This window comes from Megalobrama amblycephala, linkage group LG16 (genome assembly GCF_018812025.1).
Source record: "Megalobrama amblycephala isolate DHTTF-2021 linkage group LG16, ASM1881202v1, whole genome shotgun sequence".
Classification (NCBI taxonomy): domain Eukaryota; kingdom Metazoa; phylum Chordata; class Actinopteri; order Cypriniformes; family Xenocyprididae; genus Megalobrama; species Megalobrama amblycephala.
In genome coordinates this window covers 27,354,183-27,378,869 of record NC_063059.1, presented here as the reverse complement: position 1 = coordinate 27,378,869, position 24,687 = coordinate 27,354,183, and the positions used below count along the sequence as shown (strand labels likewise).

General features: G+C 41.2%; 1 protein-coding gene across 1 annotated transcript in view; it reads left to right on the top strand.

The window, feature by feature from the left end:
- The window catches only part of si:dkeyp-9d4.3 (caskin-1), a 63,411-nt gene extending 54,584 nt beyond the window's left edge, over window positions 1-8,827 (top strand). Inside the window, exons 15-22 of the mRNA XM_048161368.1 lie at window positions 82-191; window positions 1,429-1,539; window positions 1,884-1,985; window positions 2,369-2,507; window positions 3,772-4,718; window positions 4,994-5,627; window positions 5,927-6,761; window positions 6,909-8,827. Of these exons, the coding sequence (XP_048017325.1) occupies window positions 82-191; window positions 1,429-1,539; window positions 1,884-1,985; window positions 2,369-2,507; window positions 3,772-4,718; window positions 4,994-5,627; window positions 5,927-6,761; window positions 6,909-7,005 (2,975 nt within the window). The 3' untranslated portion in view covers window positions 7,006-8,827. The remainder of the gene's footprint in view (window positions 1-81; window positions 192-1,428; window positions 1,540-1,883; window positions 1,986-2,368; window positions 2,508-3,771; window positions 4,719-4,993; window positions 5,628-5,926; window positions 6,762-6,908) is intronic.
- The last annotated feature ends 15,860 nt before the right edge of the window (window positions 8,828-24,687 follow it).

Genomic DNA, 24,687 nt, shown 5'->3' with positions numbered 1-24,687 from the left:
GATGTTTTAATAAGCCCATACATGTATTCCTGGTGAGTAAAAATATGTTTTCACATTTTATTCACTTTTTTTTTGCTGTAGTGTCTTCTCAGCGCACTCAGAGTGCAACTGCTGCCCCACGTCAGCAAAAGAAGAAACCATTTGTGGATCCATTGCTGCAGAGGAAAGATGAAGCTTCAGCTGAGAGCAAGGCAAGTGTGTGTGTGGTGGTCCAGATTTGTTTATGTTAATCTTAAAGGATTAATTCACTTTAAAATGAAAATTACCCTAAGATTTACTCACCCTCAAGCCATCCTAGGTGTATATGACTTTCTTCTTTTATATTAATAAATATCCTGACACATCCAAACTTTATAATGGCTGTGAAAGGGAATAACGAGTATAAATCTTGAGAGGTGATACACTTTCTTTGTAAGTTGAATACAGAAGGTGGTCTGGCAAAAGCTAGATATTTTACTATCTTTATTAATGGATGCACTTTCTTGAGCTTCATACTCATTGGTCCCGTTCACTGCCATTATGAAGCCTGGATGCATCAGAATATGTATTAATATAACTCTGATTGTGTTCATCAGAAAGAAAAAAGTCATATACACCTATATTGGCTTGAAGGTGAGTAAAGTTTGTGGTGATTTTCATTTAAAAGTGAACTAATCTTTTAATGTTTCTATATTTGTCTCTTGTATGGTCAGATATTTGGTGGGTTAGTCTTTTAAAGAGAATGAATATTGTAAGTATGAAAGTAAAGCTTGATTAATCACTTGTAAACATATGCTACTGTTCAAAAGTGTTTTTTTTTTTTTTTTTTTAAGTATTTTATGCTCACCAAGGCTGCATATATTTGTTCAAAAATACAGTAAAAACAGTAATATTGTGAAATGTTGTTACAATTTAAAATAACTTGTTACTGATTGGATATATATTTTATATGTAATTTAATCCTGTGATGGCAAAGCTGAATTTTCAGCATCATTACTGTGATCAGTATTATTATTTTATTATCAATATTTTTTTTTTTTTTTTTTTTTTTTTTGTGGAAACTGTAATACATTTTTTTAGGATTCTTTGATGAGTAGAACATTCAAAAGAACATCACTTATATGAAATAGAAATATTTTGTAACATCATGATTATAAATGTGAAGGTGTTTCAAAGAATACAGGTATGTCCAAAAACCACAGTATTACTATGGCATGCTTGGTTTGTGTATTCTGTATGATTTTGAAACAAGAATATTATTTGCTGCCACACAGTGGTTATACAGTGTACTACCTGACACACTTTTATACCAGGACTTGGAATCATGACTCTGTCAAAGCAATGTCTGAATTATTGATGCGTTTCTGTCTTTCCCTGCCATACTGTGTGTGTGTGTGCTTGTGTGTGTGTGTGTGTGTGTGTGTGTGTGTGTGTGTGTGTGTGTTGTAGAGCTCAGAGGCTGTTGTTGAATGGCTCACTAGTGCACAGCTGCAGTTCTACACAGCAAACTTTCTCACTGCTGGTTATGACCTGCAGACCATCAGCAGAATGACACCAGAGGTAACACAAACACAAAGCTACGATAAACACTGTCAATCATCATTCCATATAGCTCTATAAGAATTCAATATATGATTCAAAGTATCTTGAAGTAATAAGTGATCAATTCTTTATTCTATTAAAGATTGAATAAATGTTTCATTCTGTACTTATTTATTCATTTCTTTATTTATTTGTACTGTGGCCTCAAAATGTATTTTAACACTTAAAATATATCATTATATTTTGGATAGTGACTTAAGTGTCCAAATTATTTTTGGGGGCCACTGTGCATTATAATAATAGTCAGAATAATCAGCGTGTGTGTGTGTGTGTGTGTGTGTGTGTGTGTGTTTGCCCTACAGGACCTCACTGCTATTGGGGTGACAAAACCAGGGCACAGGAAAAAAATGCTTTCAGAGATCGGCAAAATGAACATCCCAGACTGGATACCTCAAGAGAAACCTGTAAGAGAAATAAAGTCGGGTTTCAGAAGTCTGGAACTCCTAATAAAAATGTATCTATTATTAAAAATAATAAGAAAGCTTTATTATTTTGAAAAACAATTTAATGAGTAAGAAATATTTAAGATACTGTACTATTTCTGTTATACATGAAGCAAAAGAAGAACAAATCAATTCTCAAATTCATTTAAATTGTTTATATAAGCAGTGTTTTGCTGATTATCTCATTTCCACTAATAGTAATAATTAAAAACATCATAAAATTTGTAAAGTCAAAATTACTATTAACCTGTTTTCACTGGGTTTTAGACTTTTGGACCCCACTGTATGTATATGTAAGAATACATCTTACATATCAGTTACTAAATATCTGTGTAACCTTACAGTCCAGTCTGGCTGAGTGGCTGTCTGCAATTGGTCTGAATCAATACTACCAGACTCTGGTTCAGAACGGCTACGACAACATGGACTTCATTAGTGATATTACTCTGGAGGACCTTAAGGAGATTGGCATCACTAAACTAGGCAAGTATACTACACATACTTATGTTTATATGTATAATAAACATATTTTTTCATGATATCCCAGCTGAAAAGATTTGCATAGTTGGTCACCAGTAAACTGTGTTTTGGATGGTCGTCTCAAGTGAGGGATGCATAAGCTGGTGTGCCCAATCAGACATTTTAACTAATTTAACCAGCAAGACATTCTTGATCAAGCAGCTTCACCAACTACATTTTGCTTTTGAACACCATGAGGAATAAGAGGTAGTGATGTTACGTATGACACTGAGGCTTCGATGTGCGTATCGCGCATGCGACACAATTTCTAGCGAAGCCCCGTATCGGGGTGTGTATTGGTCACGTGATTGATGACAAATGAAGCCTCACTTTCTATCCAATCACGTGCGCGTTTCGCTTTGCGTATCAGAAGGTTCGAACCCCAGATCTTACTTAACGAGTCCTCGTTGGCTCAGTCTGGTTGATGGGTCAATAAAAATAATTAACACAATTGTATCCCCTTTCTGTCTTTCCTACAGTTACACAAGCACTATCAAAGTGTCATAAGCACATTTAAAAACAGATAATCCTATAACACAATGTCCTTTTTCACTAGTGAATGCGTGTAGAGATAAATAGTACATTACATCATATTAAATCATGTAAGGTCATATTATATTTTATTGTCACACTTTAAAGGGTAAATTAATTTATTTAATGGACAAATGAAACACACAGGTAAGGCTTTTATTTGTACACATAACATTGAAACTGTGGAGCGTCTGGTGGTTACGTTATCTGACAGAGCTTCTTCCAAAAGCTTCTGGCTGATATGTTTTAAATAAGCACCAGATGGCGCTGTTCTCGACACTCTTGAAGCTTTGAATCTTTTCCCGGAACAGTCAGGGGAAAGCCTCAGTGCTTCATGAGGCTTCATTTACCCATCCCTAATAAGAGGACATTTGAACACTCAGGAGTGATTTTTTCTTTCTGTGTTCCTCTGTGGTGGCATGAGTACTTTCAAGAAGAAGCTAGTAATAGTGTCTGCTAAATGTTAATGTGTATATGGTTTCTTTGTGTCTTCTTTTATACATGTTGTTTTTGTCTTATTTTACATATATCTGTTTTAATGTTTATGGTGCATTTTTGCCTGATGTCAATGTCAGGGTACCAGGTGTCATTAATGCTGTCAAAATAGGGAAAAGTTTACAGGAAAAAGATTACAGGTTCAACCTCACAAACAAAAATAATAACTGTCCACTGCTTTATTTTTTTCTTTCCCACCAAGGACACCAGAAGAAGTTGATGTTAGCCGTCAAACGACTGAGTGAATCTCCAGAAGCAGACATTCCCACCAAGGAAAGCCAGATAGAAGAAAGCACAGACTCAAAACAATCATTTGAAACCAGCACAGAACCAGATGTGAACTCTGCCCCCTCTGTTCGAACACGCAAAAGAACGGAAGGTCGTAGCTCTCCCCGACAGGGCACCCAAGGCAGAGGCATACAAAGAACTAATGCTCCTCCTCCTCTGAAGAAACCTAGCTCAATTGAGAGTCCCACTCCAACACCTCCACACACCCCTACTAAAGGCAGAAGCTCATCTTCTGCTTCAAATTCTCCTTCACACATCCCTTCCTCCCCGCTAAAAACACACAGCAGGGCCAGAGGGCCTTGTGACTCTCCCCGTTCGCATGCTCACGCTCGTAACGTTCCATTACTTTGCTTACCACATGAAGGAGAAACTGAAGAGGGCAATGGTCAAACTCCATCCCAGCCAAGACGTGGACATAGTGTTACTGATTCTGAGCATGACTTACCCTTGCCAGATTCCTCTGTGAAATACGCAACACTAGGTGGACATAGGGTCACTCCCAGCAGTTCAGCAAAGGCCTCTGGTGAAACCCTTGACATCAACAGTGTCAATCGCAGTCAGTCATTCGCTACAGCTCGGCCCCGCAGACGGACTCGTCCTCCAACTCCACCAAAACGCTCGTGCTCTTCCATTTCCACTGGTAACCTGGCTGACGAGACTGTGGCTGATGATGTAAGGTCTGGCGAAAATAGGGCTAACAATTTGCTACTCAATGTGACATACAGGGAGCGCAGACGTAGCGATTGTGGAATTGCCTCCGAAAAAACTTCATCTGGGGGCAGCGTTAGAGACATTGCTGCCATGCTTGAAATGTCTAATCTTGGAGGCAGTGGTAAAGGAAGTGGAAGTAGTTATTTGCAGGTAATTGAACAGTTAATCTTAAAATAAAACAAACATTCTGTGGTTAACTTTAAGATTCAGAGCAATTATTGCTGATAAAATATTTTGACAAAATATTTCAATCTACCTGACATTAGAATTGTTACTATTTACTATCTTAAAAAGTTCCTGGTATCATTTTTATTAGTTAAATAGCACTGTTTTAAGTCAATTTAAGTACTTTGAACTATGCAATGCATTTATATTTCTGATGGTGAGTATTGACACCTAACTGAGTTTTGATGTTTTACCTCTAGGCAAGCCAAAACCTCCTGCGGCAGAACCGTGAAGTTCTGAATTCCGACGCAGATAGTCGCCGCCGCACAATCAGTGAATTTTACGACTCTCAAAAGCAGCCTGACAATGATGTACAAGAGGCTGATATTAGCCGAGCCATGCATGACCTCGCACATCATGGACCAGCACCTTGTGAATCCCAACCAATTAAACAGGCCCCTGAGCCACGTCCACGTTCCATGATCACTCATCTGGAAGGGGGTGTTTCTTCTCTGCCACAAGAGGAGTGGTCACGGATGGATGCCACAGCAACTTTGAGAAGACCACGACCACCACATTACTCAGATGGTGAACATTTTAACCTGACAGAAACTAGCACGATAAAGCGAAGGCCCAAAGCATTGGCTCCACCACAGAGTAATGGCACTGATGGAGATGGGCCAGAGAACTTTCGGAGAAGACCTGTATCAGAAGCTTGCTTTGGAGATGGTGGTAGAGATGAAGAACTGCTACACGATGGCTTTGGCTCTCTTCCCAGACAAATACTAAAACCCCCAGTTTCACCTAAACCAGCAATGGCCCTTCGGAAACTCGATCCCCCAACTCCTACAAGGAGGGTTCCATTACCTGGACCAGAAGGTCAACATAGCCCAGGTAAGAATGTTATCTATGGGGTCATTGTGTTCCTCATATTATCTCACCCTTTGTCCTGCAAACTGGTATATCTGTAGCAAACTTGCAAGCAAGCATAAATCAGCCTAGTAAGCCAATATAGAAATGCACGCATGCATGAAATTCATGGGTATTTTTAGACAGCAGTTCAAGGAAACCAGGTCTCAACTTAGCTTGATAGCCATCGAGACCTTCCTGCTATCTGGTTGATGTAGTAAAATAAATTTTCTTAAAGGATTTGAATAAGTTGTACATTACATGTTTTTTTTTTCTCTTTATAGTGGAGGCTAAGAAAATCCCTCCTCCAGTATCTCCCAAACCAAGTCCTCCTCCTACACTGCCCAAACCGGTAAAAATCAAGCCAATCCATACCATTGGAACTCCCGGCTCTCCTCAGGCAGATGTTCTCAGCCCATCCAGTGCCTCCTTTAGTCCTGCTTCATTTGAACAACTGGAACATCCACCACAGACTTTGAGTCCGGTCACCACAAAACCAATGGAGGGAAGCATGCTGTCTCCACGTCCAACAACTTCTCCAGCTCAGAGCCCACAGACACCCCAGACACCCCAAACCCCACAAACACCCTCTACACCAGGTTCAGGTTCAGCTCCAGTGAAGCCCCCGAGGTCTTCCATGGCTGGTCTCTCAGTGGACATCCCAAGCCCTCTAGAAGTGGAGCTGCCTGGAGTGGATATGCAAAAGAGGCTGAGAGAAGTAGAGAAACAAAGAGAGGAAGATGAAGCAAGAAAGCAAGAAAGAGTAGAGGAAGTCGGAATTGCTAGAATGGAACGGACAGGTCTGATCCAGGTTGATCAAGGTGAACAAGGCCTGATTTCAGGTTCCTCAGCAGGGAGTCATTTCAGAGAGACAGGGGAGGGAGCAGAACCGGTGGTAATGAGAAGAAGGAAGGTAGGCGTAGCCAGACAGACACAAGTAGAGGGTGAAGCACAAGATGGAGATGGAAAAATAGAGGTGGAAAGCCAAGGATTATTGATAGTTGCTGAAACGGGGGGCTCTGCTTCAGGGAACATGGTGCAACTCAGACTGGAGGAGACCAGTGCGTCCCTGGCTGCTGCTCTGGAAGTAGTAGAGGAGAAGATTAAGAAGGATGACAGGTATATAAGTAGATGTTACAGGACACTAAAATAAATTCTGTTCTTCCTACTTGGCTCTAAACAGTCTCTTCATTGTATGATGATGATGTTACTTGTTGAAACTCTTCCATTCCGTTTCCCCTAATTTCTCTTTCTTTTCCTCTTCAGCTCCAATGTGGACAACAAGAGCACAGTTAACATTCTCGATGATATTGGCAGCATGTTTGATGACCTTGCAGACCAGTTGGAGGCCATGTTAGATTAAAAATGAAAAAGTATATCCGATTCTTTTGGGAGTGTGAAACAATCAAGCTTCTTGAAGTTTTTTCTGAAACCAAATTGGAAACCAATTTGGATGCCTCAGCAGGATTGGAATTTCGATAGGGCAATTTAAGGTTTTTCATTCTAACATGTGTAAAAGTCAAACTACAATTGAGCATCTCTGAGAAAAGCCTAAGATCTACATTTTGACTAACATCACTCCTAATCCCTTTTCATTGTCCACCAGCCTTTCGTCTTACTCTAGTGGCCAGAATAGGTACTGCAAGTACATATCCTGACCTGCAAATACAGGCCTGCTGTCATGCTGCTTCCAGAGATAAGCACAATTTTAAGAGAGACTATGTGACAAGCTTTCTAAATATCATTAAGCAGAGAAATGCTAATATGTGTGAGTATGTGTATATGTGTGTATAATATGTGGGGTGAGAGTTGAATATCGATGAATATTTCTTTTAATGGCAGTGCTAAGAGCAGTAAAGGTATGTCATATTCTCTTTGATGATGTTAGAAAGCTGTATTGTTCTTTTCCAAATCTCTGCTGAGAGCTTGTCCACAAGTAAAGGGGAGCTTTGAATTTCACCTTGTGGTCTTCAGCTGGACAAGTTACTGAAAAACACTTGGTTTGGACTAAATAAATATGAAGAGCACAGTCCCATTTATGACCCTGAAAATATTCTGACTTTTTTGGACTATTTCTTTGATCCCTTGAAGTATTATGAAGAAAAGCTTTGGACTTAAAGAGGTATATTGTAATCTTTATGTATGTTATTATTGTTGTTGCTGTTGCTGTTGTTGTTGTCAGTGTGTGTGAATGTTTGACTGTGTAGTGTAGTTTTTGCATTGACAAATCCCACCCTGCCCAAGGTGTAATACATAGATATAGACAGAATACAGAATAAGACGCTGGAAAGAGTAGTGTATATATAACATATAGGTTATAGTTATCATTGATAGTCTATAGTATGGAATGCATCAATATGGAATGCTACAGACACCTGCTCATTCCTAATGTGCTCTAATAAGTGTTTATGTGTGTGTTTGTGTGTTTGGAGGAGAGGTCTGTTTGAGAATGAGAGAATTAGAGAATTAGGAAGTGTGTGTTTATAGTTCTAGGAAAGAGAAAGTATATTTGTCTTCTCTTACAAAAATGTACCATGTTTTTGGACATGGTACCATGGTATTTTTGAAATATCTTGGATGACCATGTATTGTATTTTCTACAATACATGAATATGGTAATTATACAGTACCATGGTACAATACCAGGTACTGTTGTATTACCATCTGATACCACAGTACCAGCACAGTACTTTTTTGTAAGGGCTGAGTGTGTTGATCTCTTGGACAGTGCAATTATTCCTGTTTTGTCATGCAAACAAAAAAGACTTGCTGACAGGAGGTTGCATATTCCATACAAGTGGCTAAAATTAGATAATTTAATACTGTCATTGCAAGATGTATAAGACTACAGAGCAATATTTTTTATCCATGCACCATGTTATTAATTTAGCTTTATAAGTGATACTTTAAAACCAGCCATCTGGGATACAACAGAACTGAGCATTTTCCGACAATCGTGACAATGTTGTCCTTGATTATGACCCTACAAAGTCAATGGAATAGATGTTGGAGTATAAAATCTTTTACAGTGTAAAACTGTGTAATAATCCGTTGTTATTTTGTGTAAATCTTCAGATGGCTAATGTGTTTGTCTGACCCTGGTGAAAAAATCATCAAAGACCTCTTCCATGTAAAAAGCATTGAGAATATGTGGAATTAATATAAATAAATTATGAATAACACCATAGTGGCATCTGAGAGTTTTGTCAAGCATTTTATAATTGGCCATATATTATATCTGTAACATGTACTGTATAGTCAGTTTTGGTTTTGTGTTCATTGTGTTCAGTTCCTATTTGCCAGTGTTTCCTTTGCTACTTTGTTTCCATGGTCATTGACTGAGTTATGCATTATGTAGATGTTCCTTGCTACGTTAATTATCTCTGTGTAATCAATTAAGACTGTTAGTGTGATATACTTCATCTTTGTTGTGCGCTTATACAGCCATAGCGTGACAGAACACAAAACCAAGACAGAAAATCAATGGACTCACCAGCAGTGCAGTCACCTCTTGCACAATGGAGAATTTTCCTGTGTTCGCGCTGGTTCCATTCAGTTCACAGCTAGCCCTTCTCTCCTGAGTCCTCTTTCAAAATCAGCCAGTCCAACCATCAGCCCCATCTCCACTGTCTCCCGTAAGCCCCTCGTCTCCTCTTTGATCTCCCCTCTCAGGCCTTCCATCATCCAGCTCCTACCAGGCGAGTGGATCCTCTGACTCTGCCTCCAGCCTCTGTTCCCGTCACTCTACCTCAGGCTCCCTTGATCCGGCTCCACCTCAGTTGGATGTTGCCTCACCTGCACTGACTTGCGAGACATCCTCTGTGCTCCGTCTCTCCACCCCATGGCTCCGTCTGGCCAGCGGTGTTGCATAGTTCTATTCTGGCTTGTTTAACAAAACAGCTTTAAAGCCTGGATCCCATGAATTAAGGATGAAGCTCTTTTCCTCTTGAAATATGTTTTATGAACTTTGTAATAGTTTACATTTACATTTATTCATTTGGCAAACGCTTTTATCCAAAGCGACTTACAAGTGAGGAATACAAAAAGAATAGGGAGGGATTAAAGGAAATGAAAGGATAGGGTTTTTTTATGATGAGGTTAAGTGCTCACAAAAGAGATGAGTTTTCAGCTGTCTTTTGAATATTGCCAGAGATTCTGCATTCTGGATGAAGGCAGGGAAATCTTCCCACTAGAAAGGAACAGTGAATGAAAATGTTCTGGAGAGTGATTTTGTGCCTCTCTGTGATTGTCAAGTCAAGTCAAGTCAAATTTATTTATATAGCGCTTTTACAATTGGTAATTGTTTCAAAGCAGCTTTACATATTAGAAGCACAGAAAAAAGGGAAGTGGTTAAAAATAAGCTGTACAAACAAGCGTGGTAATATGTAACATATACAAGATGGTGCTACATTAAGCCAATGTCGGCTGACTCCCAGGGGTGGAAAAAACCCCCTAGGAGAAAAACCCAGCGTGCTAACACTGGGAAAAAAGTCCTAGGAGGGAAAAAACCCCTTGGAAGATATATATAATATATGTAAATGGATATGGAGATCAAAATCTGAATTATACATTTTTATTATAGAGATTAAAAATAGATTATATATAAATATATGTAAGCGGATACGGGGATTAAAAATCTGAATTATAGATGCAGCCAGAACTGGATCTGTAGGCCCATTGTCTCCTGGGCTACGTTGTAGTCAGGTCCAGACACAGGTTCTCCATCTGATCTGGATACGGCCTGGATCCAGCACCCGGCAAACCTCAGGATAAGCAGAGAGACAGATATTAGCGTAGATGCCATTCTTATTCTGATGTACAGGTATATCTAGTGTTATAGGAAATGTTCTCGGTTCCGGCCGACCTAATTATTGCAGCGTAACAATCCTTTAACGGATTTGAAAAATGTTAATGTATTGATAATGTGTTATGTGTATGCAAGAGCAAAGAGATGTGTTTTTAGTCTAGATTTAAACTGACAGAGTGTGTCTGCTTCCCGAACAATGCTAGGAAGATTGTTCCAGAGTTTAGGTGCTAAATAGGAAAAGGATCTGCCGCCTTCAGTTGATTTTGATATTCTGGGTATTATCAACTGGCCTGAATTCTGAGATCGCAATAAACGTGAAGGACTATAATGCATTAAGAGCTCACTTAGGTACTGGGGAGCTAAACCATTTAGAGCTTTATAAGTAAGTAGCAAGATTTTAAAATCTATACGATGTTTAATAGGGAGCCAATGTAATGTTGACAGAACTGGACTAATATGGTCATACTTTCTGGTTCTAGTAAGAACTCTAGCTGCCGCATTTTGGACCAACTGTAGTCTGTTTAAAAGCCGAGCAGAACAACCACCCAGTAGAGCGTTACAATAATCTAGTCTTGAGGTCATGAATGCATGAACCAACTGTTCCGCATTTGTCATTGAGAGCATATGTCGTAATTTAGATATATTTTTTAGATGGAAGAAGGCGGTTTTACAGATACTAGAAACATGACTTTCAAATGAAAGATTGGTATCGAAGAGCACACCCAGGTTCCTAACTGAGGACGAAGGTTTAATGGAGCACCCGTCAAGCGTTAGGGAGTATTCAAGGTTTTTTCGTGAGGAAGTTTTTGGTCCAAAGATTAGGATATCAGTTTTTTCTGAATTTAATAATAAGAAATTTCTTGTCATCCAGTTTTTAATGTCAGCTATGCATTCTGTTAGTTTTGTGAATTTGTAGGTTTCGTCAGGGCGCGAGGAAATATAGAGCTGAGTATCATCAGCGTAGCAGTGAAAACTAACACCATGCTTCCTAATTATCTCTCCTAAGGGCAGCATGTACAGAGTGAAAAGCAACGGTCCTAGTACTGAGCCTTGTGGTACTCCATATTGAACTTGTGAGCGATACGACATCTCTTCATTAACTACTACAGACTGATAACGGTCAGATAAGTACGATTTGAACCATGCCAAAGCAATTCCACTAATGCCAATATAGTTTTCAAGTCTTTTTAAAAGAATGTTGTGATCGATAGTGTCAAAAGCAGCACTGAGATCTAATAACACTAATAGAGAAATACAGCCACGATCGGATGATAAGAGTAGATCATTTGTAACTCTAACGAGAGCAGTCTCAGTACTATGGTATGGTCTAAATCCTGACTGGAAATCCTCACAGATTCCATTTCTTTCTAAAAAGGAGCACAGTTGTGTTGAAACTGCCTTTTCTAGTATCTTTGACAGAAAAGGTAGATTCGAGATTGGCCTGTAATTTACTAAATCTCTCGGATCTAGTTGAGGTTTTTTAATAAGAGGTTTAATAATAGCCTGCTTAAAGGTTTTTGGCACGTATCCTAGTGTTAAGGATGAATTAATTATATCAAGAAGTGGACCTACGACCTCTGGAAGCATTTCTTTCAGTAGTTTAGTCGGCATTGGGTCTAACATACATGTCGTTGATTTTGATGATTTGATAAGTTTAGATAATTCTTCCTCTCCTATAGCGGCGAATGATTCTAGTTTTACCTCAGGGACACTACAGTGCACTGTCTGAAGCGAAACTGTGGACGGTTGCATGTTTTTAATTTTCTCTCTAATATTATCAATCTTGCAAGTAAAGAAGTTCATAAAGTCATTACTGCTGTGCTCTATGGAAACGTCAGCAGTTGAATCTCTGTTTCTAGTTAATTTAGCCACTGTGTCAAATAAATACCTAGGATTATGTTTGTTTTCTATTAAGAGATTTGAAAAATAAGTAGATCTAGCATTTCTTATAGCCGTTCTGTACTCAATAATTTTTTCTTTCCACGAAAGGCGAAAAACTTCTAGTTTTGTTTTCTTCCAACTACGTTCAGTTTTTCTAACAGCTCGTTTTAGAGCCCGAGTGTGCTCATCATACCACGGCGTTGGATTAGTTTCCTTAATCTTCTTTAGACGTAAAGGAGCGACTGCATCTAATGTGCTGGAAAAGAGAGAGCCAATAGTTTCTGTTGCAGCATCGAGTTCTTCTAAGTTGTCAGGTATACTAAGGCGATGAAACTGCTCAGGGAGATTATTTATAAAGCAATCTTTAGTGGTAGACGTGATGGTTCTACAATATTTATGGCTGGGTGGTGGTTTTGTAGCCTTGGCTAATTGTATTATACACGACACTAAATAATGATCTGATATATCATCGCTCTGCTGTAGAATTTCAACAGCATCAATATCAATTCCATGCGACAGTATTAGATCTAAGGTATGATTATGACAATGAGTGGGTCCTGACACGTGTTGTCTAACTCCAATAGAGTTTAAAATGTCTACAAATGCCAATCCAAATGCGTCTTTATTATTATCTACATGGATATTAAAATCACCAACAACAAGGACTTTATCCGCAGCCAGTACTAACTCTGATAGAAAATCAGCAAATTCTTTGATAAAGTCAGTATGGTGTCCTGGTGGCCTGTATACAGTAGCCAGCACAAATGTCAACTTACATAATGTTACATAAAGCACCATCACTTCAAAGGAGTTATATTTGAAATTCTTTTGAATGATTCTGAATATATTACTATAAATTACAGCAACACCTCCCCCTTTGCCTTTCTGTCGAGGATTGTGTCGATAATCATAACCTTGAGGACTAGATTCATTTAAAGTAATGTAATCGTCTGGTTTTAGCCAGGTTTCTGTCAAACACAGCAAGTCTAGTTTATTGTCTGTGATAATTTCATTTACAATAAGTGCTTTTGAAGAAATAGATCTAATATTCAGTAACCCAAGCTTTATCATTTGTTTATCTGATTTATCTGTGATTTTCATTTTTTGAACATCAATTAAATTTTTACCCTTAAAAGGTTTCGGAAGTTTTTTGTATTTACTAGTTCGAGGTACAGACACAGTCTCTATGTGATAATATCTAGGTGAAAGAGTTTCTATGTGCTGTGAATTATTTGAGTTCTGTGACGTGAGGCGGCTAGCAGACGGTCGGTTTAGCCAGTTTGTCTGCGTCCTGATCTGGGCCCTGGTTTGTCATGTTTCAGCTCTAAGACTATTTGCCAAATTTCTAGAGAGAAGAGCAGCACCATCCCGGGAGGGATGAATACCATCTCTTTTCAACAGATCAGGTCTGCCCCAAAAGCTTTTCCAATTGTCTATGAAACCTATATTATTCTGCGGACACCACTTAGACAGCCAGCCATTGAGTGATGATAACCTGCTAACTATCTCATCACTCCGACGAACAGGAAGAGGGCCAGAACAAATTACTTCTGCTGACATTGAATTTGCGAGTTCACACACCTCTTTAATGTTAATTTTAGTGATCTCCGACTGGCGAAGTCGAACATCATTTGTGCCGACGTGGATAATGATTTTAGAATATTTACGTTTAGCATTAGCCAGCACTTTTAAATTTGCTTTGATGTCAGGTGCTCTGGCCCCCGGCAAACATGTGACTATGGTGGCTGGTGTCTCTATTTTCACGTTCCGTGTAATAGAATCGCCAATAACTAGGGCACTTTCAACAGGATTCTCAGTGGGTGCGTCACTGAGTGGGGAGAACCTGTTTGATGTTTTAATCGGAACGGAAGAGTGGTGTTTGTTCTTGCCATTATGCCGCCTCACAGTCACCCAGTTAGCCTGCTGCATGGCTTCTACAACCGGAACCGAATGTGCAGTGTTTACTAGGCTAGTCGCATCCAAAGCAGTATCTAAGGCCCTTTCATTCTCACTATCCTCAATTAAAGTTTGGATGCGTGTCTCTAATTCTGAGATTCTCTCTGTCAGCCTGACAATATCCCTGCATTTATCACATGTGTAAGGCTCACTGCTGACAGAAAGAGCTAAGCTGTACATGTTGCATTTAATACACATGATAATCGTCGGACATGACTGACCGTGTGTTTGATGAACGCCGTCCGAAAAACTGCAACGCACACGGGACTCGCTGGCTGGATGTCTCGGTCGCTTGCCGGTGCCTGGGGCAAGGGTGATGTGCGGGACGCTGTACCTCGCGGTGGATCGATGAATGCCGGGCAGCAACGTCTCCACAGCTTCCCGATCTGGCGAGGACAGATCAGAATAACATACATCTGATAAATCCGCCATTAAATCGACAAGGAAGGTTGGTTTAGAGGAAAAAAGAAAGTAGACGGTAGCTAGCAGGCTATGGCTAACACTAGGTGATTACGCTGGTGGATTGCTAGTAATAAATCGTTCCGTTTAGTAATACTATGCAATAGGTTAAGTAATCTAGTGAAAAATAAGAAAGTTATATTATGTGAATAGGAATAAAGAGAAGGATTTAGGATAAACTCCACGAAGCTCCGAGCGTAGGTCAGACAGCAGGCAGGCAGCAGCGTTCTGAGGGCCAAAGGGGAAAGCCAATCTGGCTCATTGTACCACGAGCCTTTGCTTCTTTAGAGATCGCAGGCTTCTGATCGGGATGTAGACTTGTAAGAGTGAGTGGAAGTAGGAGGGTGCTGAGCCTGTGGTAGATCTGTAGGCAAGTGACAACGCTTTGAACTTCATGCGAGCAGCAAGTGGTAGCCAGTGCAGAGAGATGAAGAGAGGGCCCTCTTGGGTTTGTTAAAGTCAAGACCTGGTGCAGCATTGTGAATCATTTGTAGGGGTTTGATTGCACATGATGGCAGTCCAGCCAGAAGAGCATTGCAGTAATCAAGCCTAGAAGTGACCAGGGAAGTTGTGTTGCATGCTCTTTTAGAAAAGGCCTAATTTTCCTAATGTGCAGTGCAAATCTGTATGACCGAGCTGTCTTTGCAGTGTTGTCTTTGGAGGTCAGTTGGTCATCAAAGATAACTCCAAGAATTCTGGCTGAATTTGATGGGGTAATTGATGATGTACCTAGCTGGATGGTGATATCGTGCTGTAGAGTCGGATTGGTAGGGAAGATGAGAAGCTCAGCCATTGTCCTATTTTCTTCTCCTTAAGGATGTGGATGCGCCCCTCAGGGTAGACACACTGGCCCACCCATTGCCCAAAGTGCTGCTGTATGCTTTTCCTCCCCTGTGCCTGATAATTCCCACACTGGCCAGGGTGAGAGAGAAGGGCCTGTTTCTCATTCTGATAGCACCCAGGTGGCCCAAAGCACCATGGCTGGCAGAGAGAATCCCCGTTATATGCCCAGCCGTGGCGCTTCCCCCCCACACAGATCTATTATCTCAAGTGAACGGGGAGATTTATCACCCACACCCGCACAGGGTGGCTCTCTGGGCCTGGCCCGTGAAAGGACAAACTTAAAGCACTAGGGCTTCCCACGTGTGTGGTTGCTACTATACAGAATGCCAGGGCCGTTTCTGCACGGTCCTTATTGTAAGTGGCAAGTGTTTGTAGGGGCGTGGTCTCACATCATATCAGTGCTCAGTTCCTGTTATTTTGTGTTTCTTACGAGACCTCATGGATAAAGGCAGGTCTTTTTCCACTATTAAGGTATACCTGGCAGATATTACTGCCTGTCATGTGGGCTTTGAGGGCTGAACAGTAGGGCAGCATCCACTAATTCACAGATTTATGAAGGGTGCCCATCATTCTTTGCCAGTCATCAGGAGAACTGTTCCTGAATGGGACCTCTCCGTCGTGCTGGAGGCTCTGTCTCAATACCTTTTGAGCCCCTTGAAAGTATTTCCCTGAAGCTGCTGTCCTTCAAGATGGCTTTGCTCCTGGCCTTGGCTTCAGCTAAACGTGCCTCATACATGTTTCATGTCAGGGTTGCCAGGTGCATGATTATGGGATATGTCAGACCATCCATCTCTGGCTTACAGAACCTCAATGTGAGTGTATTGGGCAATCGGGAAGCTGTCCATGTCTCTCCTATAGGTGGATCTTGAACATGAGATGATGAAAGAGAACAATAGTGTCACCGCGAGATGCATGCCAGTTAGAAATGTGTCCGAGGGTGGGCCGCCTTCCTCTAGCTGATGTCATGCCGATGTGTGTCAAAAACCTCACGCGAGGGCGAGACGGCCTCATCGGATTTTGCAGTTGAGCGCAGTTCCTCTCCACTGAATGCACTGAACAAAAGCACGATGGGAAACGACTTGCTGACGACACAGCTTAATGCTTATTGGTTTAAACATCCGTGATGTATTGTTCTGTTTTAAAATGTTTTATTTTAAACCTCTAATACCATGATTTTATGTGTATAAATTATGTGTGAATATTCATAAAGTCTCTGACAGTGCGATCTCTCTATGGGTTATGTGACTGTTTTCATATTTATACAAATATATAAAAACATGTCTGTAATTTAAAAAAAAAAAAGAAGATTGATACACACATCCTTCGAATGGAAATGAATAACAAGTACTTTGGGTGTATTGTTATGTTTATTTTCATATAAAAGCAACAGACCTTAAATTACATCCAGTTTATCAGCAAAAAAGCAAGAGTGTGAATATCAGCCTTTAATCTCGTATGTGTCTGATCCACTTTGAGAACGGAGAACTGTCCGTCTTGCCTGCGGTTTTTTCACTCCTCCCCGCACTGCAGCCGCCTACTCTCTCCAACAGTAGGCGAGGCTAGGCGCAACTCAAACAAGCCTTATGACACCGTTCTCTCATGTGAAAAAACTAAAACCTTTAATTTCTGTTTTATAGAATAAATAAATTCAATTTAAATGTACAACCACCCTTTGTGATTTATTCACTGCACACTGGGAAGTGTTACATTTGTGACACTATAAGTGTGGCCCATCGGGTAATCAAAAGTTCTACACACACTTGCGGTCTTCACGCCCACTTGAACACTTTGGCCAAATACAGGAAATACCACATGTAAGTAGACAAGTGGTCAAGTGCAAAGACCGCAAGTGTGGGTATTTGGACAAGGCTTCCGACTTGCCTGTACTTTGTTTCACTCCTCCCCTCACTGCAGTTACCAACATTCGCCTACATTTCAGGCGGGGCGAGGCGCAACTCAAACGAGCCTACTGGCATTTGGTGAATTTATTGCGTCTACAGTCTGCAGCAAGGCGCATCCCAATCGAGCCTTTTGTGTTTGAAGAGAATACAAGGGAAAACAGGAAGATAAAATGGGATCATCTGAATCAAATCAATCACAATCAACAGAATCACAAGGTGCGTTTGCTCAAGCTCAAAACTGTCAAAAACTACCTAGGCTATCTTTTTTACACTCTATGGTCAAAAAGCTTTGAAACACTAAATAGTCATATTTATCTGTGACAAATTTTCTGCTTTCTTCACTACAAATCTACTGAATTCTTGTTTTTGTCAGGGTATTACATGAAAGATGTGCTTCACTATCCAGCCCACTAGGGGGACTCAAGGAGTACCGTTCGGATAAGTTATAGATACAGAAGTGAATAAGTGTGTTCCTGATGAAAACACAGTGTTGTTCTATGGCTCTTCAATAAATCGCAAAAGACGATTAATGCCTCCTTGTAAGTGCATACTAGACATGGTGTCAGAAGTATAAAGACAAGTGAAGAGCAAGATGTCAAAATTTAATCCACCAGAAAGTTTTAATTTTGATCGTCCAACAGAGTGGCCAATGTGGAGGCAGAGATTTGCATGCTACAGGACTGCTACAAAGCTGAGTAAAGAAGATAAAGAGGTACAGATTAGCACTTTAATATATGCTATGGGCATTGAAGCTGAGAACATCTTCAAATCGTTCACCTTTACTGCAGAGGAAAGTGCTGAGGAGTACGAGATGGTTCTCGGAAAATTTGATGAGTATTTTTTGCCTAAAAAGAACGTGATACACGAGCGGGCATGTTTTCACCAGAGAGTGCAGAGGCCCGGAGAAAAGGCGGAGTGCTACATCAGAGCCCTTTACGAACTCAGTGAGAACTGTGAATTCGGTGCAAGTCGAAATGAACATATTAGAGACAGACTTGTAGTCGGAATTCGAGATAAAGAGCTTTCTAGAAGAATGCAGCTAATGACAGCACTTACACTGGAAACGGCGGTGCAAATGACGCGGCAGGCTGAAGATGTCGCGCAGCAGATCAGCCAGCAGGAGGGTCAGTCATCGAGCAGCGTGCAAGAGGTAGCCTCCAGACGTTCTTCAAAAGCAGCAGATAGGCCCTGGACGAAAGAGAAACACAAAAAAGGTGGTGAGAAAAGAAGAGAGGATACAGAGAATGAATGTGGCAGATGTGGTAAAACAGGACACAAAGACATCATAAAATGCACAGCAGCTGATACTGAATGCAGGAAATGCAAAAGAAAAGGACACTGGGCGAGAATGTGCAAATCAAAAACTGTGAGACAAGTGATGGCGAAAGAAGTGAGTGAAGAGAGCTTTTACCTGGGTGCAGTGAGTAACAAAAACGAGTCAGAAGAAGCTAAATGGACTGTGTTGCTTAAGATAGGTGATACTCCAGTTAGTTTTAAGATCGATACGGGAGCTGATGTTACCGTAATGAACATGGAGACATTTGAAAAACTTCACCCAAGAGCTCAGCTCCTTCAGTCAAACATAGTACTAGACAGCCCAGGTGGATCACTAAATTGCATCGGACAGTTCACTGCAGAAGCGGAGCATAAACGTAGAAAGTACGCCATTACTGTGTATGTGGTGGCAGGAGAAACTGTCAGTAACCTTCTAAGCCGACAGACAGCTGCTGAGATGGGACTAGTTAAAAGAGTAGAACAGATAAACACAGTTTTTGAAGGAGGTGGTACAATGAGAACAGAGCCGGTAAAAATACACCTGAAAGAAGGTGCCATGCCATATGCAGTACATACGGCACGGAGGGTACCATTACCGCTACTGCCTAAAGTTAAAGCAGAACTACAGAGAATGGAGGAACAAGGTGTTGTGGAAAGAGTCACACAGCCTACAGACTGGTGTGCACCTATGGTGCCAGTCATGAAGCCTAATGGTGCCATCAGAATTTGTGTTGGATTAAATAAGATGAATGACAACATAAAAAGAGAGAGATACATGCTTCCCACAACAGACGAGATCCTAGCTAAATTAGCTGGAGCAAGCGTCTTTACATCATTAGACGCAGCATCTGGATTTTGGCAGATTCCGTTATGTAATGAGAGTAGTTTGCTGACGACATTCATCACTCCGGTGGGGCGCTATTGTTTTAAGAGACTACCGTTCGGGATCAGCATAGCTCCAGAGATCTTCCAAAGAAAAATTAACGAGCTTCTAGCGGACATGGAAGGAGTTGCTGTATACATGGATGACGTGATTGTGTACGGGAAGGACAGGGCAGAGCACGACAACCACTTGAAGATAGTACTAGAAAGGATGAAAAGTGTGGGTCTCAAATTGAATAAAGACAAGTGCGTATTCAGGAAAGCAGAGTTGAGTTTCCTGGGACATGTCGTGGATGCACAAGGTTTCAAAGCAGACCCTGAAAAGGTACGTGCAATAAGTGATTTGCAAGAACCAAACAATGTAAATGAGTTGAGGAGGGCGTTAGGCCTCATAAACTACATGAGCAAATACATCCCAAACTTGGCAACGAAGGGAGGTCCTTTGTATGAGATGCTCAGGAAAGGACGTGCATGGGCATGGGATGAACCACAGAAAAGTGCATTCAGCTCACTTAAAAGCGCGCTCACTAAAGCTCCAGTCCTGGCACACTATGATCTGGGAAAAGAAACAGTGTTATCAGCAGATGCTAGTAGTTACGGTATCGGTGGTGTTTTACTGCAAAAGCATGGAAACAGCTGGAAACCGGTCGCGTACTGTTCTAGAACAGTGGTTCTCAAACCTGTCCTGGGGACCCCTCACCACTGCACATTTTGCATGTTTCCCTCATCTAACACCTGATTCAACTCATCAACTAATTAGTAGAAACTGCAAGAGTTGAATTGGGTGTGTCTGATGAGGGAGACATACAAAATGTGGAGCGGTAAGGGGTCCCCAGGACAGGTTTGAGAACCACTGTTCTAGAAGGCTGACAGATTCTGAAACAAGGTACGCCCAGATAGAGAAGGAATGCCTTGCAGGCGTATGGGCGTGTGAAAGGTTCCAGAAATACTTGGTGGGCATGGACACATTTAAATTGATTACTGATCACAAGCCATTAATACCACTGATCAACAGTAAAGACTTGGACATTGTGCCAGTGAGATGTCAGAGACTTTTGCTGAGACTCATGCGTTTTGATGCGAAAGCGGAGTATGCGCCTGGCAAAAGCTTGGTTGTTGCGGACGCGCTGTCACGTAGCCCATTGAACACTACAGAGGACTTCATGACAGCAGATGTGAGTTGTCACGTGAATGCAATCATCGGATGTCTGCCAGTGTCACAGCGTAAGTTGACAGAAATAAAAACGGAGACACAAAAGGATGAGCAGCTACGAACTGTAGAGAGATTTGTAACCGAAGGATGGCCAGAATATGCTAAAAGCGTTCCTAACAGTGTACAGAGTTTCTACAAATGGAAAGACTCTTTGTCTGTGAGTGATGGACTGATTGTGCTAGGGAATCGCATAGTAATTCCAAAAGTAATGAGACATGAGATGCTTAGCAGAATTCATGATGGACACCAAGGTTTGTCAAAATGCAGGGCACGGGCTCAAGAGACTGTGTGGTGGCCCGGAATTTCTGAGGATATTAGACAAAAGATAGAAACATGCAAGTTTTGCATAGAAAACAAACGTGCACAACGCAAAGAACCTCTAAAGTCAACACCACTGCCTGAAAGACTGTGGCAGCGAATAGCCACCGACTTGTGTATGCATAAAGGAAAACAATACCTGGTAGTATCTGACTACTACTCGCGCTACTTGGAAATTCTTCTGCTACATAGCACTACAGCAGAGCATGTCATTCAGAGACTTTGCGAAAGCGTTGTTTGCGAGATTCGGCATACCAGAACAAATTGTTAGCGACAATGGACCGCAGTTCTCCAGTGACACCTGGAGAAGCTTTTGTGGTATGTACGATATTCAGCACATTACATCAAGTCCATATAATCCACAGGGCAACGGACAGGCTGAACGGGCAGTTCAGACAGCGAAGCGCATTCTGAAACAGGATGATCCGTTAATAGCACTCATGTGTTTTCGAGCCACCCCTACCTCTTCTACAGGGGTCAGCCCAGCAGAATTGCTAATGTAACGGAGTTAAAAAGAATGTTAATTTTAACAATATTCATTTTGTTTAATTACATGAATTTAGAGGGAAAGTTCGATCAAATGGTGTTTTGGTGCCCCGTAGTGGATAAAAAAACTGCAGACAGTCTTTATTTTGTCCTTCTGCGCTTACCATAGTTCAGCAGAAAATGGCTGATACTGCTGCGGGTATGTGTGTTTCTTTTCTGTCCCGATTACTGTAAAAAAAATGTGATAAAAGTGCATACAGAGTTTGTTCATTTTATGTTTTTCTTGTTTCAGTTTATGGTTTATGTCTGCAGTGTATTTATTTGTCCATAAAATACACTTTATTGTTTCTCAGGTTTGTGATTTTCATGCATATTCTTTGTTATTTTGTTGCATGGAATAGTTCAGCAGAAAATGGCTGATACTGCTGCGGTTTATGGTTTATGTCTGCAGTGTATTTATTTGTCCATAAAATACACTTTATTGTTTCTCAGATTCTTGTGTGTCATCTATTCGGGGTTTGTGATTGTTTCGGGGATGTAAGACTACAAACGTTACACTGGTGCCGTGACTCTTTGGATCGCCCTGATCAGCTTGATGCAGATCGGCCGTGGTTGCTGCTCCTCAGATGTGTTTGAATCCCGTTCGGATCTTCGATGTTATGGACAAAGACAGTAAACGCATACACAATACATGATCAAAGCTGAGTGACTGTCAATCACTTAACACTTTTTGGATATGGACTTTTGAGCACATTTACACTGATATACAGCTTTTTGAACTGCTTGTATATATTTTCTGTATATTCTAACTGGAGTGTTGTTTCAGTGTGTCATTTTCTCAGTTTAATTATATAATATATACTCATTTTTTTATTACTTGTAAGTAACAGTGACTGAGATATGACTGAAAAAATTGATTGTGATACTGATATGGATAGAACATTGATGGAAGCCACTCGTTTTCCCAGAGGGAGGGGTGGTTGGCTCGTTGGAGCTTCTGGGAATGATGTTTTCAGTGAAGGTGTCAGAAGGGGGGTGGGTCAGTCGAGGTCTCACAATGACCACAGTGGGGGTCGTGGTTTAAATTTAACAACAAATAATTCCCCTGTTGTGCATGCCACAGTTGAATTCCCTTGTACTTCGACACCAAATGCTGAGAGGGATGCTATTAGCCATCTCACAGATATGGTGGGCCAGTTAGGTGCACAGATTGGAGAATCAATGGTCTCCAGGCTGCTCTCAGCAGGCTTAGTAAATGCAAGTAATAACAACCAGAGTGATTCGCTAGACCACCAAACTCGATCACAGATGAGACCAGAACAGTCTATGCCAATGATGGTGCCACACGTGTCAGTGCATGTGGGGTCAGAACACGACATGTTCCGTGGCGACAAATCTGACAAGTACTGTATTAAAGAGTGGGTTGATAGAACTAAAGCTTGTATAAGAAAGCAGAAATGTCCCATCTCAGAACAAGCTGAGGAAATTATGAGCAGACTTGCTGGAAAAGCCAAAGATGTCGTTAAAATCAGTCTGCGTAGTGATTATACGCTTGATGTGAAGCAGAATCCTGAGCTGATTTATAATATTCTGCTACAGTATTTCAGTGAGACCTCGTCATGCTTACCTCTTGCCGATTTCTATGCTACTCTTCCCAGAGCTGGAGAGAATCCAGTAGACTATTGGATTCGGATCAACAAGGCTGCTGATCTGGCAAACGATGGCCTCCATAGACAAGGAAAGCAACTGGCTGACATGAGTGAAGAGGTGACAAGGATGTTCATCAAGCATTGTCCAGACCCAGGTTTGGCTACTGTATTCAGATGTAAACCTATCCATGACATACAGAGCAGAATTGATGACTATCAAAGAGAATACATGGGTCGTGCTGGTGTGCATGTGAAAAGCCACACTTCAGCTGTGCTTAATAAAGAATGTACTGAACATGATCACCTCGTCAGCTTTTCGCAGTCTGCTGTTCAGGATGCATCAAGTTTTCCATTAGTGCCAAGTACATGTAAGCAGCCAGAACTCTCAGCAGAGCCCAGTACTGTTCAATGTCGGTCATGTCCTGCTCCGAACATGCCTGCAGTCCAAACCATGACACAGAATACACAGCAGCCTGAAGGTCAAGTGCTCTCACGTATGATGGAGATGTTAGAGCAGCTGATGGATAGAGTTCAGTCACGTGATGTTCCCACTCACAGAGTCAGCTCGAGGTTGCAGAGGCGCTATGCCAGAAATACATGTCGTGTGTGTCATGATAACAAGCACAGCACTGTGACGCACTGCATAACTGACAAGCTGTGTTTCGAATGCTTCTTACCTGGACATGCAAAACGTGATTGTCCAAAACTTTCCTCTGTCCGGGACAATATGGAGGGAAAGTGGACCCGTATTTGGAGGGAGGCAGTACGGGTCATTCTTGCAACTCCCAAGTTGTTACTGAGTTTGAGGATGGATGTTATTTGAATGAGAAAAATGTTGATGAACTAAATATTGTGTATCAAAACACACATGTTGTTGGGGGACACGATAGCCTCTTTTATACACCTGTGAAAATCGGAGAAAAAGTGACATTGGGAGCCATAATGGATAGTGGATCAATGGCATGCACCATAAATGACACAGCTGAGATGAGACTGAGAGAAGCGGGAATAGTTGATGGAAGCAGTGAGCTGAGCACTGATGTAGTCCTAGTGGGCTGTGGTGGATTGCGTGTTAAGCCTAAATCTGTTTATAATCTGACCATGGAAGTTTATGGCTTGAAAATGATTGTTCCTACTCTAGTGGTTTCTGGCCAACACGACGAACTCATAATTGGAACTAATGTCATCAAACATATCCTGCGACATATCAAGCAGTGTGAGGGTTTCTGGAGAGCTGTGTCTGGCCCTACATCAAAGGATCCTGAATGTGAGAGCTTTCTGTCCATGCTCGCTGGACTAAATATCTTTATTGAATTATGTGACCAGGCTTGGTTGTACTGAATAATAATGAATATCCTGAAATGTGATGGGAAGA